The sequence below is a fragment of the Rhinatrema bivittatum genome, chromosome 4, assembly GCF_901001135.1.
Source record: "Rhinatrema bivittatum chromosome 4, aRhiBiv1.1, whole genome shotgun sequence".
Lineage (NCBI taxonomy): Eukaryota > Metazoa > Chordata > Amphibia > Gymnophiona > Rhinatrematidae > Rhinatrema > Rhinatrema bivittatum.
In genome coordinates, this window is record NC_042618.1 from 390,601,720 (window position 1) to 390,621,356 (window position 19,637).

The 19,637-nt window shown below is 40.7% G+C and overlaps 1 protein-coding gene across 3 annotated transcripts in view; it reads left to right on the forward strand.

The window, feature by feature from the left end:
• PTPRG (protein tyrosine phosphatase receptor type G) overlaps positions 1–19,637 on the forward strand; it is a 1,221,857-nt gene that overhangs the window by 563,751 nt on the left and 638,469 nt on the right. For all 3 annotated transcript variants that reach the window (XM_029601001.1, XM_029600999.1, XM_029601002.1), the window contains exon 3: positions 9,281–9,460. In XM_029601001.1, coding sequence (XP_029456861.1) covers positions 9,281–9,460 — 180 coding nt within the window. The remainder of the gene's footprint in view (positions 1–9,280; positions 9,461–19,637) is intronic.

Here is a 19,637-nt window from a genome sequence, read left to right on the forward strand (position 1 = left end):
ATCTGCCGGGGTACAAAAGGGACCTATGAGGTTAGATGTTTGGGAAAAACAGTTTTATGCTGTGACATGGGAAGGAAAGTGTATTGGGTGTTAACTAAACAAGGTGATCTTAGGAGGACAACAAAACTACCATGGATAAGGAGTGGTATCTACCAGTGGTCATACTCTATAACTGGTAGCTGGGTCAGAATAGACAGAAATAACTTACCAGACTGGATGGGGTTATTGGTCTTTTCTTGCTGTCTTCTATTGTATAACTATGTTATACAAGTTATGCATAAGAAAGGGGTGGGGGGGAAGTATTTTAAGATGCAAGCTTGAGTTGACTATCTTTTATTAATGGATACTTACTTGGGAGAAGAGCCATTAATGAAGTCTGTTGGATGTGGCCTGTATCAGGATTCAGAACGGAAACTGTAAAGTTGTAGTACATATTCTTATAGAATGTTGAAAGTAATGAATATGTGAACTTATGCTGCATAGATTATTTCCTTGTTCCTTATGAATGAAATTAAGATAGTTGAAAACAAGGAAAAAAGTTCATAACCATCATTTAGGGGCTAAAAGTATTAAAAAAAAGTATTATCCCAAACTAATTCAGGTAATATAAAATGTATAATCTATTATAGCTATACTTCTGGTTCTGTAGTGGTACATCTGTTTAGATATATTTTACTAAATCCCCTGCCAAAACCACAGAGGACCTTCTCATTTAAGCAACAATTCAGCCCATGGGAATTTGTAGCTAGGTTAGAAACTGACCTGCATATTTTCCTAGCAACTTCACAAAGTTCCTCCATGCAAAATACCATGTATTCTACATTTGAACTGAGTATATATCACATGGATGAAGCATTGTCAGTTACCTTATTTGCTAGCTGTTTAAAACCTTGTTTTCACATTTTTGTAATGCCATTTTCTTTTGAACATTTCCATCATTATTTTAAAGTCAATGTTTAACAGACAGGAAATGTATTTTTGTGTGACTGCCTTTTGAAAGTACTGCTATTGCTGCTATTTGAGTAGCTATTAAGGAGATGCTTTTTAACAGGCACGTCAACAACAGTTTCCTTAAAGCATGTCTGCATATGTCACCTGATTGAAAGACACCATTGACATATAGAAACCTTATTTGTAGGATTTCCATGTTTAAATTGTTTCTTCTGCAGGAAAGAATTTCAGTACAGCAAGACTCAGTTCTTTCTACTCTTGCAAATAACGTATATGTAATTTAATTTCTAGAACAAGATTTTTTTTTGTCTATGAACAGTCAACATTTTTTTCTACTTTGTAGATGAAAAAGACTTTTGCTGCATGTTGCATTTTTCTCTGTGTGTGTTTAGCATAAAGTAACTCAAATATAGTAGCTTTCAAATCACATACCCAAAGAAGGAATTATTTTTAAATGAAACTGGGAAAGGTTGTGGTGGGAGCTGTTTTGGGGCTGTTGGCCATTTGTTATTTTTTGGGTGACACTAACAGTGCCAATTATCCAGTTAAGTAGAAAGCTAACCTAGCCAGATATATCCAATATTAATCTAGATTAGCCAGATATCTTAGCCCCTCTTTGGAACACCCCTTTATTATCTGGATAAATTATAGCCAGATAAGTAGTTATCAGGCTAAAATTTGGCCGGATTAATGGCTGAATATTCCATATGTGCCATTTAGATGGATAACTATTGACTTATCTGTTTAAATGGCTTTTGAATATCTACCTCAGGAAAAATAATTGTGAAAATTGTCTCTCTACTGAACATGTATGGGAATTTCCACTCGGGAGTTACCTTATGAATCCCCCCCCCCCCCCCCCCCGCAAGTTATTTTTCCATCTGAGCACTAGCATAGATGTGTACTTCTATCTCTTTATGTTTTTTCTGTAATTATCTTGAAAAATTTTGTTTAATGTTGCCTCGCTGACTCAGCAGCTCTAAAAGATCACTTTTCAGTACTACCACTACTTTAAAAATAAAAAAGGAAATTTTAGTAATATTTTTTCCTCACAATTTCCTGTAAAATGAAATCCACAGTAAGAAGAATGGTAGAAGAATGTCTATCACCGATGCACACAATCTTTTCCATCATTGACTGGAGCTAGAACATGACCAGGCCAACTGTTCTAAATGTGAATGGATGTCCCCACATACCCAAAAAATGAGGACCTGGAAAATGGAGAAATCGTGTAATTCTCTCAGAAGCCACACTCTATTTGCCTTTCCAGGAATTGAGTTGAGTTGAGCCACAGCTCCTCAAAAGTATCTCCCCCGTTGGCAGAACAGATCAGATCCACAGGGTTGAGAAAGTGTTGTGTATATCGCAGAACTGCTGGAGCAGCCGGTAAGCAAAAAACAGTGTGGAGTACATTGGACCCGTTAATGCAGAAGGCCCAGTGCCATCCGTGCATAAATCCAATGAAATGAATCTGTTAACACCCTTATCAAGGCAGATTGGTCCATCAAAGACTCATCATGTAGCAGATCTACCAATGCAACTGTATTCTGGCCTGCTCAGAATATTGACAGGGGCTGAGGAGAATGTTACTCCTACTCCCACCAATTACATGAGCCCTTACACCAACAAAATTATTGAAACAAGGGTTACGCTTAGAGATCCCAGATCCATATTTGCTCTCTGGTACCTCTCATGTCCAATCGGCTTCCTATTCAAATTTTGCAGTCTAGAGGATGTGCAGGATTCCATTTTGTTATCAGAAATCTGATGCTACTCAGTCTTTAAGACAGGGAGGCAACTCCTGCATGGAAAAAAAAATGTTAAAGACTGATGATCATGTATCAGAGGATCCTCAGTTTCTGTGTGATTAAGGAACAGTTCATTTAATCTACTAAAATACTCTGAGGGTTCCTCTGAAGCCCCATTTTACACGTAGAAATGTGATTTCAGTCAGGATTAGTTGTCAAACTTCCTTAACTGCACTAGTAAGATTGATCTTTAAATAATCTAACTGGGTATAAGAGGGGTCTGTTTTGTCCAGATATCTGTTGGAGCCAGTGGGCAGCTTTATTTAATCTGGTAGACAGGTCACTTTGGAGTAATGCAATACTAGAAAATGGATTCAAATCTTGGAAATTGGGCCTATATATTTGAATTATTGTCTGAACTTTTTCTGTCCACTTCCTTGGCTCCTTGTGCATGTTAGGTAAGCTGCCCATCATAGAGTGGAAGCCAGTAGGTGACCAGGGGACATAAGCACCTTGTAGACTAGCAGGACTTGAAGCCTGTCATATTGGAAAATTAAACTGAGGAAGAGTAGTGTACCCGTCAAATCAAACACTCTCAGATCCCTTGTATACAAACTGTTGAACATGGATCAGTAAATGGCCAGAGATGTTCTGGCCATTCTAGGCCACATGGCAGCAGTAATTCATGTAGTCTCATGACCCTGCCTTCACTTAAGTCTCGTGCAGTGGGATCTGCACTCTGTGGGACCAGTTGACTCGATCCCTGATCACCAAAGTTAAGTTTTCACAGGATTTATGCTGGTGTTTAGACCCCTACATTCTTCAGGAGGGATCACCCTACTGTCTACTACCTCACATTGACAACAGATACTTCCTCAAAGGGTTGGGGGACCCATGCAGGATCTTTTTGAACTCAGGAAATTGGTCATTCATAGAAAAATATTTTCAGTTCAACCCCTTAGACCTGAAAGCATTCAGGTATGCTCTAACAACCTTCACTCACCGCCTCCAAGGAAAGAGCATTCTCATTCAAACTGACAACCAAGTAGCAATGTTCTACTTAAACAGGGAGGCACAGGGTTGTGAACTCTCTGCCAAGAGTTGATAAAGATATGGGCATACGGACATCATGCTCTCCTGCAAGCGAATTATCTTTCATGGATTTTCCAACATGTTAGCAGATTTCTTTCAACCACACAAATGGTCTCTGTATCAGTATACAGCTGACAGACTGTTTATGGGTCCAATAAAACAAATCGGAAGGCGGTCCCACGTAGCCAAGGCAAAAAAGACAAAGGGACAACCTTATGCCGTGGAAGGATTTTATTAGTATATTTAGTTAAGAGCCCGACTCCGGCCGAGTTTCGCCAATTAAGGCTGCATCAGGGACTAAAAATATAAAATTTTAAAAAAACCCAAGTAATTAAAATAATTATGTATATATAAAATTTTCATATCTTATAAGAAAATTATTTTAAAACTTACATGACTTCTGATGGAAAAGAAACTACATAAACATACTCTTATGTAGCAACAAATGTCAAGCCAAATTTCAGACTAAAATAAAAATGTGCATAGTTAAAAAATTGTGAATGACAATAAATCATATCAAATGTTTGAATAACCCAAGGTCTAACAAAACTGAAACATTTTGTTGCAACAGACTAAACTGATTGAGACATCCTCCATTACAAGTTTTTCATCTAACAGGAAAAACTACATAAACTTACTCTTACATGGTAACAAAATATCAGTATACAATACATTTGTACAAAATTAAAAAGATTGTAACTGACAATGAACTGCATCACGTGTATAAGTAATCCACAGTTAAACAAAACTGAAGATATTTAATCGCAACAAATTGTACAAATTTTATGTTTTTATATCTGTCATGAATGGTTTACATCTTTATGGTCACTGTAAGTAATACAGATATCCAATTTTTAAGTGCAAGAATTCTTATCTAAGGACAGAGACAAACTAATTATTTTACCTTAATCCTGCAGGCAACGCTCTCTGCTTCACAAACTGACAGCCTCAGTGTAGATTCTATATTATTCCATCCCTCTCAAAAGTGTGTTGTCAAAGGATAAAACAAGAGATAAAAACGATGTATCTATACATGCGGGGCAATTATAAAAACCCCACGTCAAAAGAATGTAATTATTTACTATAAAGGTGCTATATAACAAAAAATTTCATTACATAATTAATGATTACATTGTATCCAAGTCCTTCCATATGCATATCATTATTTCACTAGCGCCGAACATTCCTCTGTTATAAATATTAAGAAAATTTCTATTTTATAAAAACTAGGAAAAAATATAGCCTCATAACCATCAACAACGGTTCACTATACTCCTTTACGTATAGTCAGCCTCTAGGTGTTCCTCTTACCAGTATTATCAGTATTGACAGACAATATTGACAGATTCCTGTATAACTAAACATTATCTTTTGTACGATTCTTATATACTTACATTTAACCTTCTATACAACTTCTCAATTGTAAAAGGATCACTCTTTGCGGTGCTAGAAATTAGTGACTACTTTGGATCTGTTTATATATGTTTTCCTTACAAAATGGCGCGAAACTAGACGTGACGTCATATCCTCATTAATATGTCAATCATATCGGCATAGCTTTATTTTAAGCCAACAGTGAAAACATTAATAATATGCCAACTTCTTATTTATGTTTTTGAACAAAATGAGATTGAATCATCTTTTGGAATTTTTTTCAAAAAATGTTTTTTTGCCGGTTCTTACTTCAGATGGCAAACAAAAATAGTAAGCTACATAAGAGTATGTTTATGTAGTTTCTTTTCCATCAGAAGTCATGTAAGGTTTAAAAAAAAATTCTTATAAGTTATGAAAATTTTATATATACATAATTATTTTAATTACTTGGTTTTTTTAAAAATTGTTTTAATTTTAGATTTTTAGCCCCTGAGGCAGCCTTAATTGGCGAAATTTAGCCGGAGTCGGGCTCTTAACTAAATATACTAATAAAATCCTTCCACGGCATAAGGTTGTCCCTTTGTCTTTTTTGCCTAGACTGTTTATGGGGACTTCCAGCAATTGATTTGTTTGTGTCAGAGCAAAACAGAAAACTAGAAGAATTTTGCTCCATTTTTCCTAGTGGACTCAGATCCCCTCAGGACACATTTCTGCTCGACTGGAATACAGTTCTCTTGTATGCTTTTCCACCGATTCCACTGCTAGCAAGAATGGTGCAAAAGGTACTCAAAGACTGGGCCCATCTGATCTTCATAGCTCCAGCATGGCCCAGACAAGTTTAGTTCATGTATCTAAAAAACTCAAACCCTTACTCCATCCGCCTGATTTCCGTACAGTGCTTCAAACTACAATCTTCGCCAAAACTGACTATTGCAATTCCCTACTTCTCGGCCTACCTAACAATGCCAACCATCCTATTCAAATTCTGCAAAACACCACAGCCCGGATATTGACCAATTTACGTAAACATGACCATATTACCCCTGTTCTAAAAGATCTTCATTGGCTTCCAATAGCCTCCCGCATACAATATAAGGCTCTCTCTCTCATCCACAAGGCCTTATACAACCCTGAAATGAACTGGTTTAATGATTCCTTCCGTTTACATCAGGCTAATAAGCCCACCAGACATGCACACCTTGCAACCATGCCTATCCCTTCTCCTAAACTCTACAAACTTACTTTCACGAGAGCCCGCGCACTATCGATAGCCGGGCCGACCCTCTGGAATACAATGCCAGTTGAATTAAGGCAAGAGGAATGCCTCAAATCTTTCAAGCGAAAGCTTAAGACATGGCTCTTTGCTAAAGCATACACCTAATCTTTCACTCTTCCTATCCATTTTTTCCACCTTCCACTCTCCCCTCCACTCTCCCCCTTCACTGCCCCTCTCTCCTCTCCCTCTCTCCCCTCTCCTACCTCTTTCCCCCCTCTCCTCCCTCCTTCTCCGCTCTCCTCTCTCCTCTTCCCCTTTTCTCTTACTAGCCTGCCTAAAACTCTCACATCATAGTTTTTTTTTTCCATTCTACATATGTATATAATTGCAAACGTTGTTTATTATTTAACGCAAACTTTCCCATGATATCTCCCACCCTCTGTTAATACCCTGTTTACATGTTTTAATTGTTCAATGTAAAGCGCCATGCTGGCGCCTGTTTATGTTACAATGTGAACTGATATGATATCCTGGATGAATGTCGGTATATAAAAATTTTAAATAAATAAATAAAATAAATAAATAAATAAATCTAATAAGCTGTCCAACAGTCCTCTGATCTCATCATCAAAGGAGATTGAGGATATAATAGTGTCTGCCAGAAACCCATCAACTAGCAGAGCCTACACTTTTAACTGGAAAAGGTTCTCCACATGGTGTCAACACAATACTGTGGATCCCTTTGAATGCAATCCTTAATAGTTACTGAGCTATTTGCGCTCCGTTTCTGCTTCAGGCCTTAGCACCTCATCAGTAAGAGTACACATAATAGTGCCATAGCAGCTTAACATGCTTAAATTAAGTATAAGCCAATTTCCTCTCATCCCTTAGTATCCAAATTCATGAAAGGCTTATGGAATACAAAACCTCCAGTTGCCAAGCCACCTGTTCATTGGGACCTAAATATGATTCTAGCACACCTGATGAAGCTGCCATTTGAACTACTGGAGTCTGCTTCACTCAAGTTTCTAAAATGAAGGTAATATTCCTTATATAGTTATGTCAGCCAGACAAGTCAGTGAACTTCAGGCTTTAGTTCATTATCCTCCTTTATATTCCTTTCTTTCACAATAGTGTGGTACTCTGCACCCACCCAAAATTTCAACCAAAAGTAATATTAGCTTTCCATATTAATTAAGCCATTGTGTTACCTACATTCTTTCTGATGCACACACACATATGAAGATGAGAAAGCTGCTCATAACATAGACTGTAAATGGGCCCTGGCTTATTACAAAAGAAATCAGCCATATTGTCAGGCTTTGCAACTTTTCATCTCTTATGATCCTATCAGACTGGACATAGCAGTTACCATACATTGTCTAGCTGGTTAGCAGACTGCCTCATGCACTGCTATATACTAGCAGGCCTACAATTTACAGATTCCATCAAAGCTCATCAAGCTAGAGCCATAACTTTTTCAGTGGCTCATCTGCAAAGCTGCAACTTGGTCGTCAGTACAACATTTGTGACCCATAACTTTGGATAGTCTCTCAAATAATAGTAAATTCGGGCAAGCAGTTTTTTGTAGCCTCTTCACCCAGTAGTTTACTGTACATGGTAGGGTCTGGGTTGCTTATTTAGTAGCACACACACATCAACAATCCTTCATTATCAAAATTCTAACCATCTAATGTGGCCATCATAATAGGCACTTCCGGTATTAAATACATTCTTTGCCTTATGCTTAATCATGAGCCAAAATATCAATGTTCTTTTTTTTCTTATGCAAGTAAAAATTTATCTAAGCAGTGTACATGGCAGAACTCCTTGACACAGGTCTGTTTTGAATATCTTCATCAGCGGGATGTCATCCTACTGTGAGCGTTACTTCTTCTTAGAAAACTCTTTAAAGATCAAATAGTTGCCTCCTTCGCCATTCTTTCTTTCTTGGCGCCAAAGTAGACTGGAAGTGCAGGGATTTCATTCTGCATTCCATTTGCCTTGTTTATCCTTCATACATGTGGTAAAGAATTTTTGTGATACTGGACCACCACGAGATTTTCAAAGGGAAACTACAGGGAATTCCTCTTTCAAAATTGGCTTGCAGGCAATGGTATGAAGTACCCACGGGCCTGCAAACTCCATGAGTAGACTCAAAAATGCTATCTCTGACCATTTATTTTGGGCCAATAATAACTTGTATATGGAAATTAGATTAAAAAAAATCTATTTGGGCAGACTAATATAAATCAAATAAATAAAGATTTATCTGGTTATAACTTTTTTTGTGAGATAACTCCAGGATGTGCTATGTAGGTTTTAGAAAAAGAAAACCTGTTGAAACACTTGCAAAGTAACTGCATTTATTGGGAAGACTTCTAAAAGGATAATGTCTTATGATTGTAGTACAAATACATTTGAGTAGAGAACTTCAAGTAATCTTTACAGGAGAATAATTTAAAATAGAAGCAATGTTCTTTACTATTAAAGACAACATTATGGTTCTGCTTAAAGGAAATTATCCTTTTATAATTTTTAGGGTTTTTTTCCTTTATTTTTTGCTTGTTTACTGTTCACTAGCAGTAATTTAGTGGTCCTCAAACTCTGTCCTCAAGAGCCACAGCCTAGTCAGGTTTTTAAGATTTCTGCAATGAATATGCATGAGATCTATTTGCATACAACGGAAGCAGTACATGCAGATAGATCTCATGCATATTCATTGTGGCAAAACCATTGATCTGATTGAGTTGCCACCCTAAAGAAACAAGTTTGGGGACCCCTTTAGTAAATTAATAAAATAGAAAATTTTGCTTAGCTTTACATGTCTGGTTTTTGATCTGAACTAAATGGCCTTTGGTGCTAATAAAAAAGGTTTCTTTGTGTTTGTTTTTAATAGGATTATATGGACCTGAAAACTGGGTAATATCAAGTATAGACTGTGGCGGCATCCACCAGTCTCCGATAGATATTTCCGATCAGAACACACAGGTTGGGGATGAATACCAAGAATTACGGCTTGATGGCTTTGACAATGAATCATCCAACAAGACATGGATGAAAAATACTGGGAAGACGGGTATGCCTCTTTTTACATAACTTCAGTTTGGTGGATCTATGAATAATTTGTCTATTGATGGTGTATATATTGTTAGGGTCTGTCTGGGAAGATATGAGGAAAGGCTGAAGGATCTAAATATGTATACCCTGGAATAGAGGAGGTGCAGGGGAGATATGATATAGACCTCAGATACCTGAAAGATTTTAATGATGCACAAACTTCGAACCTTTTTCATAAGAAAGGAATTAATAGAATTAGGGGTTGTGAAATGAAACTCCAGGAGGGATGATTCAGAACCAACATCAGGAAATATTTCTTCATGGAGAGGGTAGTAGATGCTTGGAATGTCCTTCAAAAGTAGGTGGTGAAGAAGAAAACAGTCAATGAATTCAAAGGAGCATGGTATAAAAACTATGGATCCCTAAAGGCTAGAGAATGGAAATGAAAAAGAGTGTGCATGGGGGTAACCTGCACGGAGCAGCAGTTACTACCCTTAACTGAAGGCATGGGGATTACTACCCTTAATAGCTTTGATGCTTTTGACACAACCACAACATTGCTCCCTGCTTTGAAAGGGGGGGGGGGGGCAGAGTGGAGGAAGAGGAACTGGATACAAGCAACAACCAACATGGGCCCTGACTTTTACAGTCTAGGCTACTGATGTGCAGATATAAGGGGAAATCACAGGATGGCTTCTGTGGCCATGTCCCAAAGCAAAGAGCGTCAAGCAGCATTGTCTGAATTATTAAGAAGACTCCTCACCTGTGGTGTTAGCATTAATTTGAGTTTGACAGTTGCTTGGTTTTGATTGATTGTAAATATTATTACCATTATCATAAGGCTTGGGAGTATTTGCACAGTGTGGGTTACTATCCTTGAGAGAAACATGGTGGTATCCTGCTCTGAGCGGTAGATACTTGCTGGGCAGACTGGATGAAGCATCTGGTCCTTTTCTGCTGTCATTACTATGGTATTATGTTTTGTTTTTCATGTATGTATATTCATATTGTATACCACTTTTACTGTATGTTTTTGGTTATGCAATATAGACATTTTTTAAAATAAAATTCAATGATATGCATTTGTGAACATATTAATTTTATATTTTTCTTAGTTGCAACCTTTCTTTTCTTCATTATGAGGGAAAGCCTCATATATATATAATGGAGCAGATTTTCAAAGCCCTACACACGCTGGGCCTATTTTCAAAAGGCCTGGCGGCGCGCGTAAAGCCCCGGGACGCGTGTAAGTACCAGGGCGGGCGGGGGCATGACCAGAGGCCTCTGCAAGGCCCCTGGACAGGAGGATCGCGCACCGGCCAACTGCCAGTGCGCGTAAGTTACGCCTGCCTCTGGCAGGCATAACTTGTGAAATAAAGGTATGGGTTGGTTTTTTTTCGGGCTGGGGGCAGGGCAGGTAGGGGAAAGGAGGGGAAGGTGGGGGGGGGGAGGGAACGGGGAAAGCCAGATGGTCTCCCCGAGGGCTCGGAATGTGCAAGGTGCACTAGTGTGCACCCCCTTGCGCGCGCTGACCCCGCGAAGCTGCGCGCATGTTATAAAATCAAGCATACGTTTGTGCACGCCGGTTTGCGCACGACTTTTAAAATCTACCCCTATATATGACACACACTTTTTTCAATTAATTTGAATTTATTTGCATTCTGATGTTTTAATAGGAAAGCAAGAATGACCAATTAATGTAGGGGGTTTATTAAAATGCATTTCATAGCTCTTCAGTACCATGGCTGGCTAGCTTCTATGACTGATAGCCAGATTAGAATAGTGCTTTTCAAATTTTTGAAATGTGCTAAAAAGCTATGTTAATGTAATGTAAAATTTTGATTCATGTGCAGCATATCTATATCAAATTGTATATTAGTACAAAATATCTTGTATGTTTATAAAACAAATGGATAAGACCTGAAGGTTTCTTAATTACAATACAATTGACCAATGTAGAAACCTTGTTTTCTTTCAGTTTTATGTTGGACCAGTACACTTCAAGATTATCCTAAATATGAAGTTTGATACTGTATCATATTTTCTTTTCATTACATAGTAAAATAGTTAATGACAACAGATAAAGACCAAAATGAGTCGTCCAGTTTGCCTAGTTGGGATTCATCATCTTTTGGTAGATGTGTGTATAAAATTCCCAAATGTAACCCAATACCTCCTTTCAGACTTCCACCTGATTTCTCATCTCTCCTATTATATCTGTCCTATGCAAAGCATGGCCAACTCAATCATGGTCATCACACTGTTGGCTTCTCCATGCTCTCTTTGAACCCTGATGAAATCAAAGCTGTGCTACTGTTTTTGTCTCTACTACTTCCTCCGGAAGGGCATTCCAGGCATCTACTACCCTTTCTGTGAAAAATATTTCCTGACAGTTTTTGTCTTCGCCTTTGGAGCTTCAAATCATGATCCCTAGTTCTTCCCTTCTGTTGAAAATGATTTACCTCTTGTGCACAATTAATACTTTTCAGATGTTTAAATGTCTCTATCATATCCTTCCTCTCTTCTAGGATATACATATTTAGGTCCTTCAATCTCATCTCATAAAGCTTATGGTGTAGTTCCCACATCATTTTGATTGCCTTTCTCTGTCCTTTTTGAGGTACAACCTCCAGACCTGAACACAGTATTCCAGGTGAAGCCTCACCAGTTACTGTACAGATGCATTATCACCTCCTTTTTTCTGCTAATTATACCTCTCCCTCTGCACCCAAATATTCTCCTGTCACTGACCATCCCTTATCTAAATGTTTTGCTACATTGAGCTTATCAGACACTACTACCCTGTTCAATGAACATCAGCTCTTTACTTCTCATTGTGTACGGCTCCTTCAAATTTCTGAACCCCAAATGCATAACTTTATTCTTTGCCACTGAATCTTAACTGCCAGGCATTTGACTTCTCAAGCTTTTTTAGATCAACTCTAATACTGTCCATTCTGTCAGGGGTATACACTATGTTACAGATGCTTATTATCTGCAAATAGGCAAACTTTTCCTTCTAACCCCTCTGTAATTGTCCCTCACAAAGATATCAAATGGAAACAGCCCTAGGATTGATCCCTGAGGCACGCTACTAATCCCTTTTTTTCTCTTCAGAGTTAATTCTGTTTACCACTCCCCCTGCTGTCTCATTCAGCCAGTTTCTAATCCAATCCACCACCCTGAGACCTGCTCAATTTATTTATGAGAATCCTATAGAAGATAGTGTCAATGGATTTGCTGATATCCAAGTAAATCACATCCATTGCATGTCTTTGATCTAATTCTCTTGTCTCACAATAAACAACTTTTTTTTTTTATATGATCAACCTCTGGGAAATCCATGCTTCCTTGCATCCTGCAAGCTACTAGCTTATAGATAATGTTATCTTTCTGTAAAGCCTCCATTATTTTTTCTCCTCTTCTCTCAATCTTACAACTCCACTTTGATCTTCATTTGTTCACTGATAATTTGAAAATTGTTACCTCATTTTCCCTCATAAGCGGGCCGATACAGTAAAGTCTGCGGGAGAGCAGCCACTCACCGGTGCCCGCAATTCAGTATTTAAATTAGGTCCAGCGGTAGATCCGGATAAAAGGAGGCGCTAGGGACACTAGCGTGTCCCTAGCGCCTCCTTTTTGACAGGAGCGGCGGCTGTCAGCGGGTTTGACAGCCGACGCTCAATTTTGCCGACGTCAGTTCTCAAGCCCGCTGACAGCCACGGGCTCGGAAACCGGACGCCGGCAAAATAGAGCGTCCGGTTTTTGGCCCGACAGCCGCGGGCCGAATTCAAAATTTTTTTTTACTTTTTTTACTCTTCGGAACCTCCGACTTAATATCGCTATGATATTAAGTCGGAGGGTGCACAGAAAAGCAGTTTTTACTGCTTTTCTATGCACTTTCCTGGTGCCAGAAGAAATTAGCGCCGACCTTTGGGTCGGCGCTAATTTCTGAAAGTAAAATGTGCGGCTTGGCTGCACATTTTACTTTCTGTATCCCGCCCGCATACCTAATTGGGCCATCAGCATGCATTTCCTTGTTGTGGGTGCTATTAGGTGCCGCGGGTTGGACGCGTGTTTTCCTCCCCTTACTGAATAAGGGGTAAGGGAAAATGCGCGTCCAATAGCAGTACTGTATCGGTCTGTAGGTATTTTCTTCCATAGGTACTTTTGCCATCCTGACTTCTTTTCTTGCTTCTTTCAATTTTACCAAATATTCTTCCTTATGGTTTTTTTTTTTTTAGGTCCTTTCTACTTTCTGAATGCTAATTTTTTGTCTTTACTTTTTCAACCACCTGTTTGGTAATCCATGCTAGTTTACATTTCTATGCTTTTATTTACTTTCCTGACAAAAAGATCCATTCTTACTATAGTTGTGTCACATAACACCCCAGGGCTACTCTTAACACTCAGGGATAACCCTGTGGACACTTGGAGGATCCTCCCAAACACTTCTTAGTCTCCTACACTGGCAGCTTTCCATATGCCAAATGTGTTTCTACTTAATGCTGGGCAAGTACCTGCCTCTTGGTGGTTTCTAGGAACTCGGAGACCCCACCCAACCCAGGGGGTTACATGGTTCTTAGAAATGCACCCATAGACCAAATACAGAAAACGCTAAGATTATTAATCATCCAGGACAGACAGGCATCAAACTAAATAGTTTATTAACAAAAAGCAGGAACAATGAAACAAGAGTTTAACTTGCAATCGGTAAGAGGTAAAATAACAGATTTATACAGTAAATACTAAATAGACAAATTAGCAATGTCTGTATTCTCAGCAAAGAAAAAAGGCCACAGGTCTTGTAAACACGAATTCCGAGATTGATATACCAGAACAAATGAGAGCAATCTTGGTCAAACTAAATGTTGAAATAGACGTTAGAAACACAGATCGTGTAATGTGTTTGTAGGACCACCCCTGAATCAACCCCAAGGTTACTCTGAAAAGGTTGAATAAAGAATAGTTCTGCTTTTAAATTTTTATAATTTTAAAGTCCAAGTTGTACCACTTTTTCCGTGAGTTCATAGAGAGCTTTTTCTTTAGTCCATAAGAAAACAAAAGTGATCTAAAAAAAAAAAAATTGTGTCCATATATAAACTAGTCACTTATCTGGTGAAAGAAGAGCATTCTTACTCAAGGAAAACATTGTGCAACTTAATTTAAAGTTTTTATTTGCACTTTAAAATTATAAAAATATAAAAGCAGACCTATCTTTATTCAACCCTTTCAGAGCAACATCACACCTTGTAGAAACTAGGGAAATGTGTTCCAAGCCTCACTTTAGCATAAACAAAAAAAAAACCAAAAACAAACTGTTAAAGCCTAGCTGCAGGAAACTGCAGAACACTGCAGGAATTAGGCTGCACCTGTCTGTCAGTCCAGGATTACAAGGGAAAGCTGACCTTGCTGGATAAATAAAAAAGGTTGCCCTATACAGTAAGAAGTCTAAACAGGCAAAAATATCCCCATTTCATCACTGTCTACTTTTAGTTTAGCCCACTCTTCATACATTTCACCTACCTCCCTTTACCCTACCAGAACCTTCTTAAGATACTTGTCCCTTTTACCAAAGTCAGTATTTTTCAAATTTAGGGCTTCTCTCTATCTTTGCCATTATATCAAAGCAGATTGTCTAATCACTGGTACTCAAGTGAGCCTTTACCCAGTCATTAGACACTGTCTCTGTTCCTAAATACTAGATTCAGTGTAACTCCTTCCTTTATACTCCATTCTCTAAGGACAAGCAGGATGGCAATCCTCACACATGGGTGACATCATCCAATGGAGCCTGTCACAGCACTTTGATCTCAAAGATTCTAGAGCTTTCAGTATGCTCTACTGAGCATGTTCAGCTGTACTCATCTCCCTGCCCCTTAGGCAGAGCCTTTCAGTCTGTCTTTTCCACTGAGCCATGTGATCACTGTATTCAGCTTTGCTCTCTCCCTCACAGCTATTGCTAGGATTTTTTTTTTCTGGAGCTGCAGCTGTTTTTTCTAACAGAGCCTTCTGTTTTTCCCTTTTTATACCTTTACCTTGTGGTATTTATTTGTGTTCTTCCTTTTATCTCCTATTCAATCCCTCTGTCAGCCGCATGGCGGGCCTTGTGCACTGTGCAGCCTGACAGTCTGCTTTCTTTTCCTAATAAATAATGCTGCATCTACAGCTTATTTTCTTTATCCTCTCTTTGATCTCTCTGTTTAGTACCTTTGTCAGGGGCTGGTGGGACTGGCAGCATGGAGTCCGAGTGTGGTTCTTGTAGGTCTCTCGGCCTGGGGACTTGCCAGAGTTCCTACCGAGGAAGGAGTTCCATCTCATTTTATCTGACCACTAGGCATAGATGGAGGACTAGGAAGTGAAGGAATCCTGTGGGGAGGACACACTCCTAGGAGCTAGTCTCCACTGGCCTCTGGTGCCCTGGAAGACGTAGCCTTTATTCCTTCTTTCAGGTGGCAGTGCAGTCTCCATGAGAAAGAGGGTGAGCATGAGCCTGGATAATCAGCATTGCTGCTACACCATCTGTGCTATGCCTGAGATTGGTTGCCTGTGCACATCCATGCCAGATCACCAGTTGTCTGAAGTGTGGATATCATGGGTGCGTCGGATGCCATGGATGATACCGGCACCATGGATACCCTTAACAACATCAAGTGCCATTGAGTGCCGTGGTTGCTGTCAAATTCCTTGGCTGATGTCAAGGGCCATTGTGCATGGTAGGCGTCAGCGAGCACCATTGAGTGCCATGGTTGCCATCGATGCATTCAATGCCATGGCTGCTCTCAACACGCCGAGTGCCATTACCGCTATTGGGCGTCATGGAGGCCCTCAAGCGCCACAGATGTCATTGGTGACATGGGGCATCATGGACTCCTTTGACGGTCATGGATGCCATGGATGCTGTTGAGTGCCAGGGGCACTCGAACATTAGGAATGAACATCGTGGATGCACCATGGGTGGCATCCTGTGAAAGTGCCATCGAACACTGTCCTGTGCAGGTGGAACCTTTGATGCTGTTGATGGCCATGGGCACTGGCAAGCGGCATTGAGACTGCTCAATTGGCCACCATGGACACAGTTAGTGCTGCTGTACACAGCTTGTGCTGCTGTGCACCATGGATGCCATGGAGCGCCATCAATATAGGTGATATTGAGTGCTATAGATGCAGTCATTGTTGGACACCCTGGGGCACTGTCAAGTGCCATGGGCGCCAACAATGCTGCCATACACCATAGACACCTTCGTATACTGTGGCTACTGTTGGTATTATCGAGCGAGCGACATCACCTTTGAGCACTGGTGAGCTCCATCGATGCCACAGGGTGACAACAATTCCTTCGAACACTGCAGGTGCCATCAATGCTGTGGGGAAATCGATTGGTGCTGTTGGACCAACAGCGCCTTTCAGTGCTGGGGGCACCATTGATGCTGTCGAGTAACTTGAGTACCATCGAGCACCATGGGTGCTGTTGAGTGCCTTAGGTACTATCGAGCACGTTGATGCCTTAGGTCATCAGGTGCCATAGGTGCGGTCAGTCTCAGACCAGTATTGAGTATGCTGTTGGTGCCATGGGCACCATCTATGCTGTGGACACAGGCAGGTGTAATTGTATGCCACAGGGCACCACTGCCAGCATGGAGTCCTATGGCACCATGGGCTTCTCTGATACCATAGTGCACAAAGGACTCTGTTGATATAGGGGATGTGCTACTATTGATGCTATCATTATCAGGGCTGCTGTCAGCCTCTGGGGTGTCATCAGGTGCCCTGGGCACCGACATGGTCGGGGCACCATGGGCTCTATGGACATCATTGTAGCACTGTGCACGCTGACTTCGTAAGGCACCATTAACAGTGGAGCGTGACAACCGTGGTTGAAACTAGTGGGGGGAGTCTGTGTCTCCAAGCGCCATGGCTGCTGCTGCTGGAAGCTAAGGTTATTGTCTGTGCCAGGGTGTGCAGGGGCACCATGGTTGGGATTGTGGCAATCATTGCCATGTATCCTTTTGAGGTCTTACCTGTTGGCATCTTCATGTCTGGTACCATGGTATGTGGCACCGATGGAAAGGGTGCCTTCACACACCTTTTGATTGTTTTTTCACAGTACACAGCTGGCAGCTCTAGCAGGTGGTTTGGTCCGGGCTGTGGCATGAGGCTAAGCCCACGGGCGATATGATGTTAAGCGCATAAGCATGTCCATTGGAATGATGAGGTGCCACTGCACTTTCAGAGTGGGGTTTAGGCACAGGGGCACTACTGTTCTAGTTGCCCTCTATTATGTGTTCCTCTTGACATAATTGTATGCATTGTATTCGCTAGCGCATTGTAATTTCTTGTTTGAGACTGCTCTTCTGGCCACTCCACATTTGGGGTGGATACCAGCGTAATAGTATTGGGATTCTTCCCCCCATGGGGGAGGAGTAGGCCTTTTAGACACCTCTCATACTGGCTTATGCTTGAATCTCATTCAAAAGGGATTCTCATGAATCAGTACACCTGCTTGTAGGTCCCCGAAGGAGGACCTGGGGGGGTTGGGGGCGGCAGTGGGGGCCTATTGGATTGTTTTTGGTGGTGTCCCTACACTTAGTTGCCATGGTGTCCTTTCCTGTTTAATTAGGTGGTCACCAGCAACTGATTTTGTTGCCACATGCACCTCATAGGTTGGTTACTATATTCCAGTCTCGTTCAGAGAGAAGGGAGATATTTGGGATTGGGACAACCCGATTAATATTGCGCTTTCCCATCCTCCTCAGGGAGGGGAGCTATGGATGTTGATTTTCCGGAGACGACCCTTAAGGGATTCCTCTAGGGTGCCTTGTTTTCCACTCTGAGCAGTGGTTGTTCTTACTTCCCAATTTCCAAGTGGGTTTTTGTTTCCCACTGGCGGCTGCTCTTTCTTCCATGCTTGATCCAGGAGTCTGGACAGGCACACTCATTCCACCGTTGTACTACTATATAACAGGGCTGCTTCATGGGGGAGCTAGTCCATATTTGGATTCATATTGATTGGAGTTCCCTCTCTTGGCTTCTCCCCAGCTACAAATAGGGATTTCTCTCCACATAGGAGTACCTCTTCTGATATCTGCTGGGCATAAAGTGCATATTTTTGCTTTGTGACTGATCTTACCAGTCTGTTTTGCTTATGGGCTCTATCTCTGGGAGAAAGGTTTTAGCCTATCTGCATCCCATAGGGCAAGTGTACCTTCCAACGACTTGGCCATATCCATGACTGCATGTGTTAAGAGATGGGGGATCTCCCAACAGAAGTCCCGCACCCTTGTTGCAGTCACTTGAGAGTTGTCATTACTTCTTTCAGGTATAATCCTATCTATGGCAGCATTTGTAGACAGACAAGGGAGTCCATGACCATAAAGATGTTATTCCACTTCATGGATGATGAGGTTATTTGGTAGAAATATGAGTTATCATGGCAATAGACTTTGACACCTAGGCGAGATTTGTGAGTGGTCTGTTCTGCTGACCTTGAACCTTCTAGATTTCCAGGTTGATGTTTCTACAGGGGGCTGGCTCGTGTGACATCTCTGTTTTGTCTCTCAGTAGAGAGGTTCTGGACTTATTCTTTGGGAGGTTTGCTCTCAGTTTGTTGTTCCTATCTATTGACAGGTCAGCTTCTATGGCAACTCCCTGCTGGGTTCAGCAGGGGGTAGTATTGTTGGGGTGTTGCTCAACCTTGATTTATACTGCCTAACAGCTTCTTCTATTTTCTGCAGCCCAGGGGTCTGCCTCCTTGTATTCTTTGCTTTTTCTGACTTCCAGTAAGGATATCAATGGAGAAGCTGTAGCGTGAACTGCAATATCTTACTGTATACCTTCGGGGAAAGGCACACCATGTTTTCCCTGTTTTTTGGCCAAATACTGGCTAGTGCTGCCCTTGGCTTTCTGTACTTGCTGGTTGGCTAAGGAGCTTTTCTTTTCACTGGAGGTTATTCTGCTGGGTGGAAGGATATGCCTGTCAGTGGAAGTACTAAGATTAGGTGATCTTCGGTCACAGCTCACCATCCATGCTTGGAGCCTTGTAGTGAAGAATCCCATTAGAGGAGTAGCCCTTTCATTCTTTGGCACTCTTGGTTCCACGCCATCTGACCTAGTCATTTGGCAGGTAGGGTCTGCTGTAGACCCTGATATTTTTTTTTGATTCTTATTCTTTCAAGTTAGGCAAAATGAGCATAGAA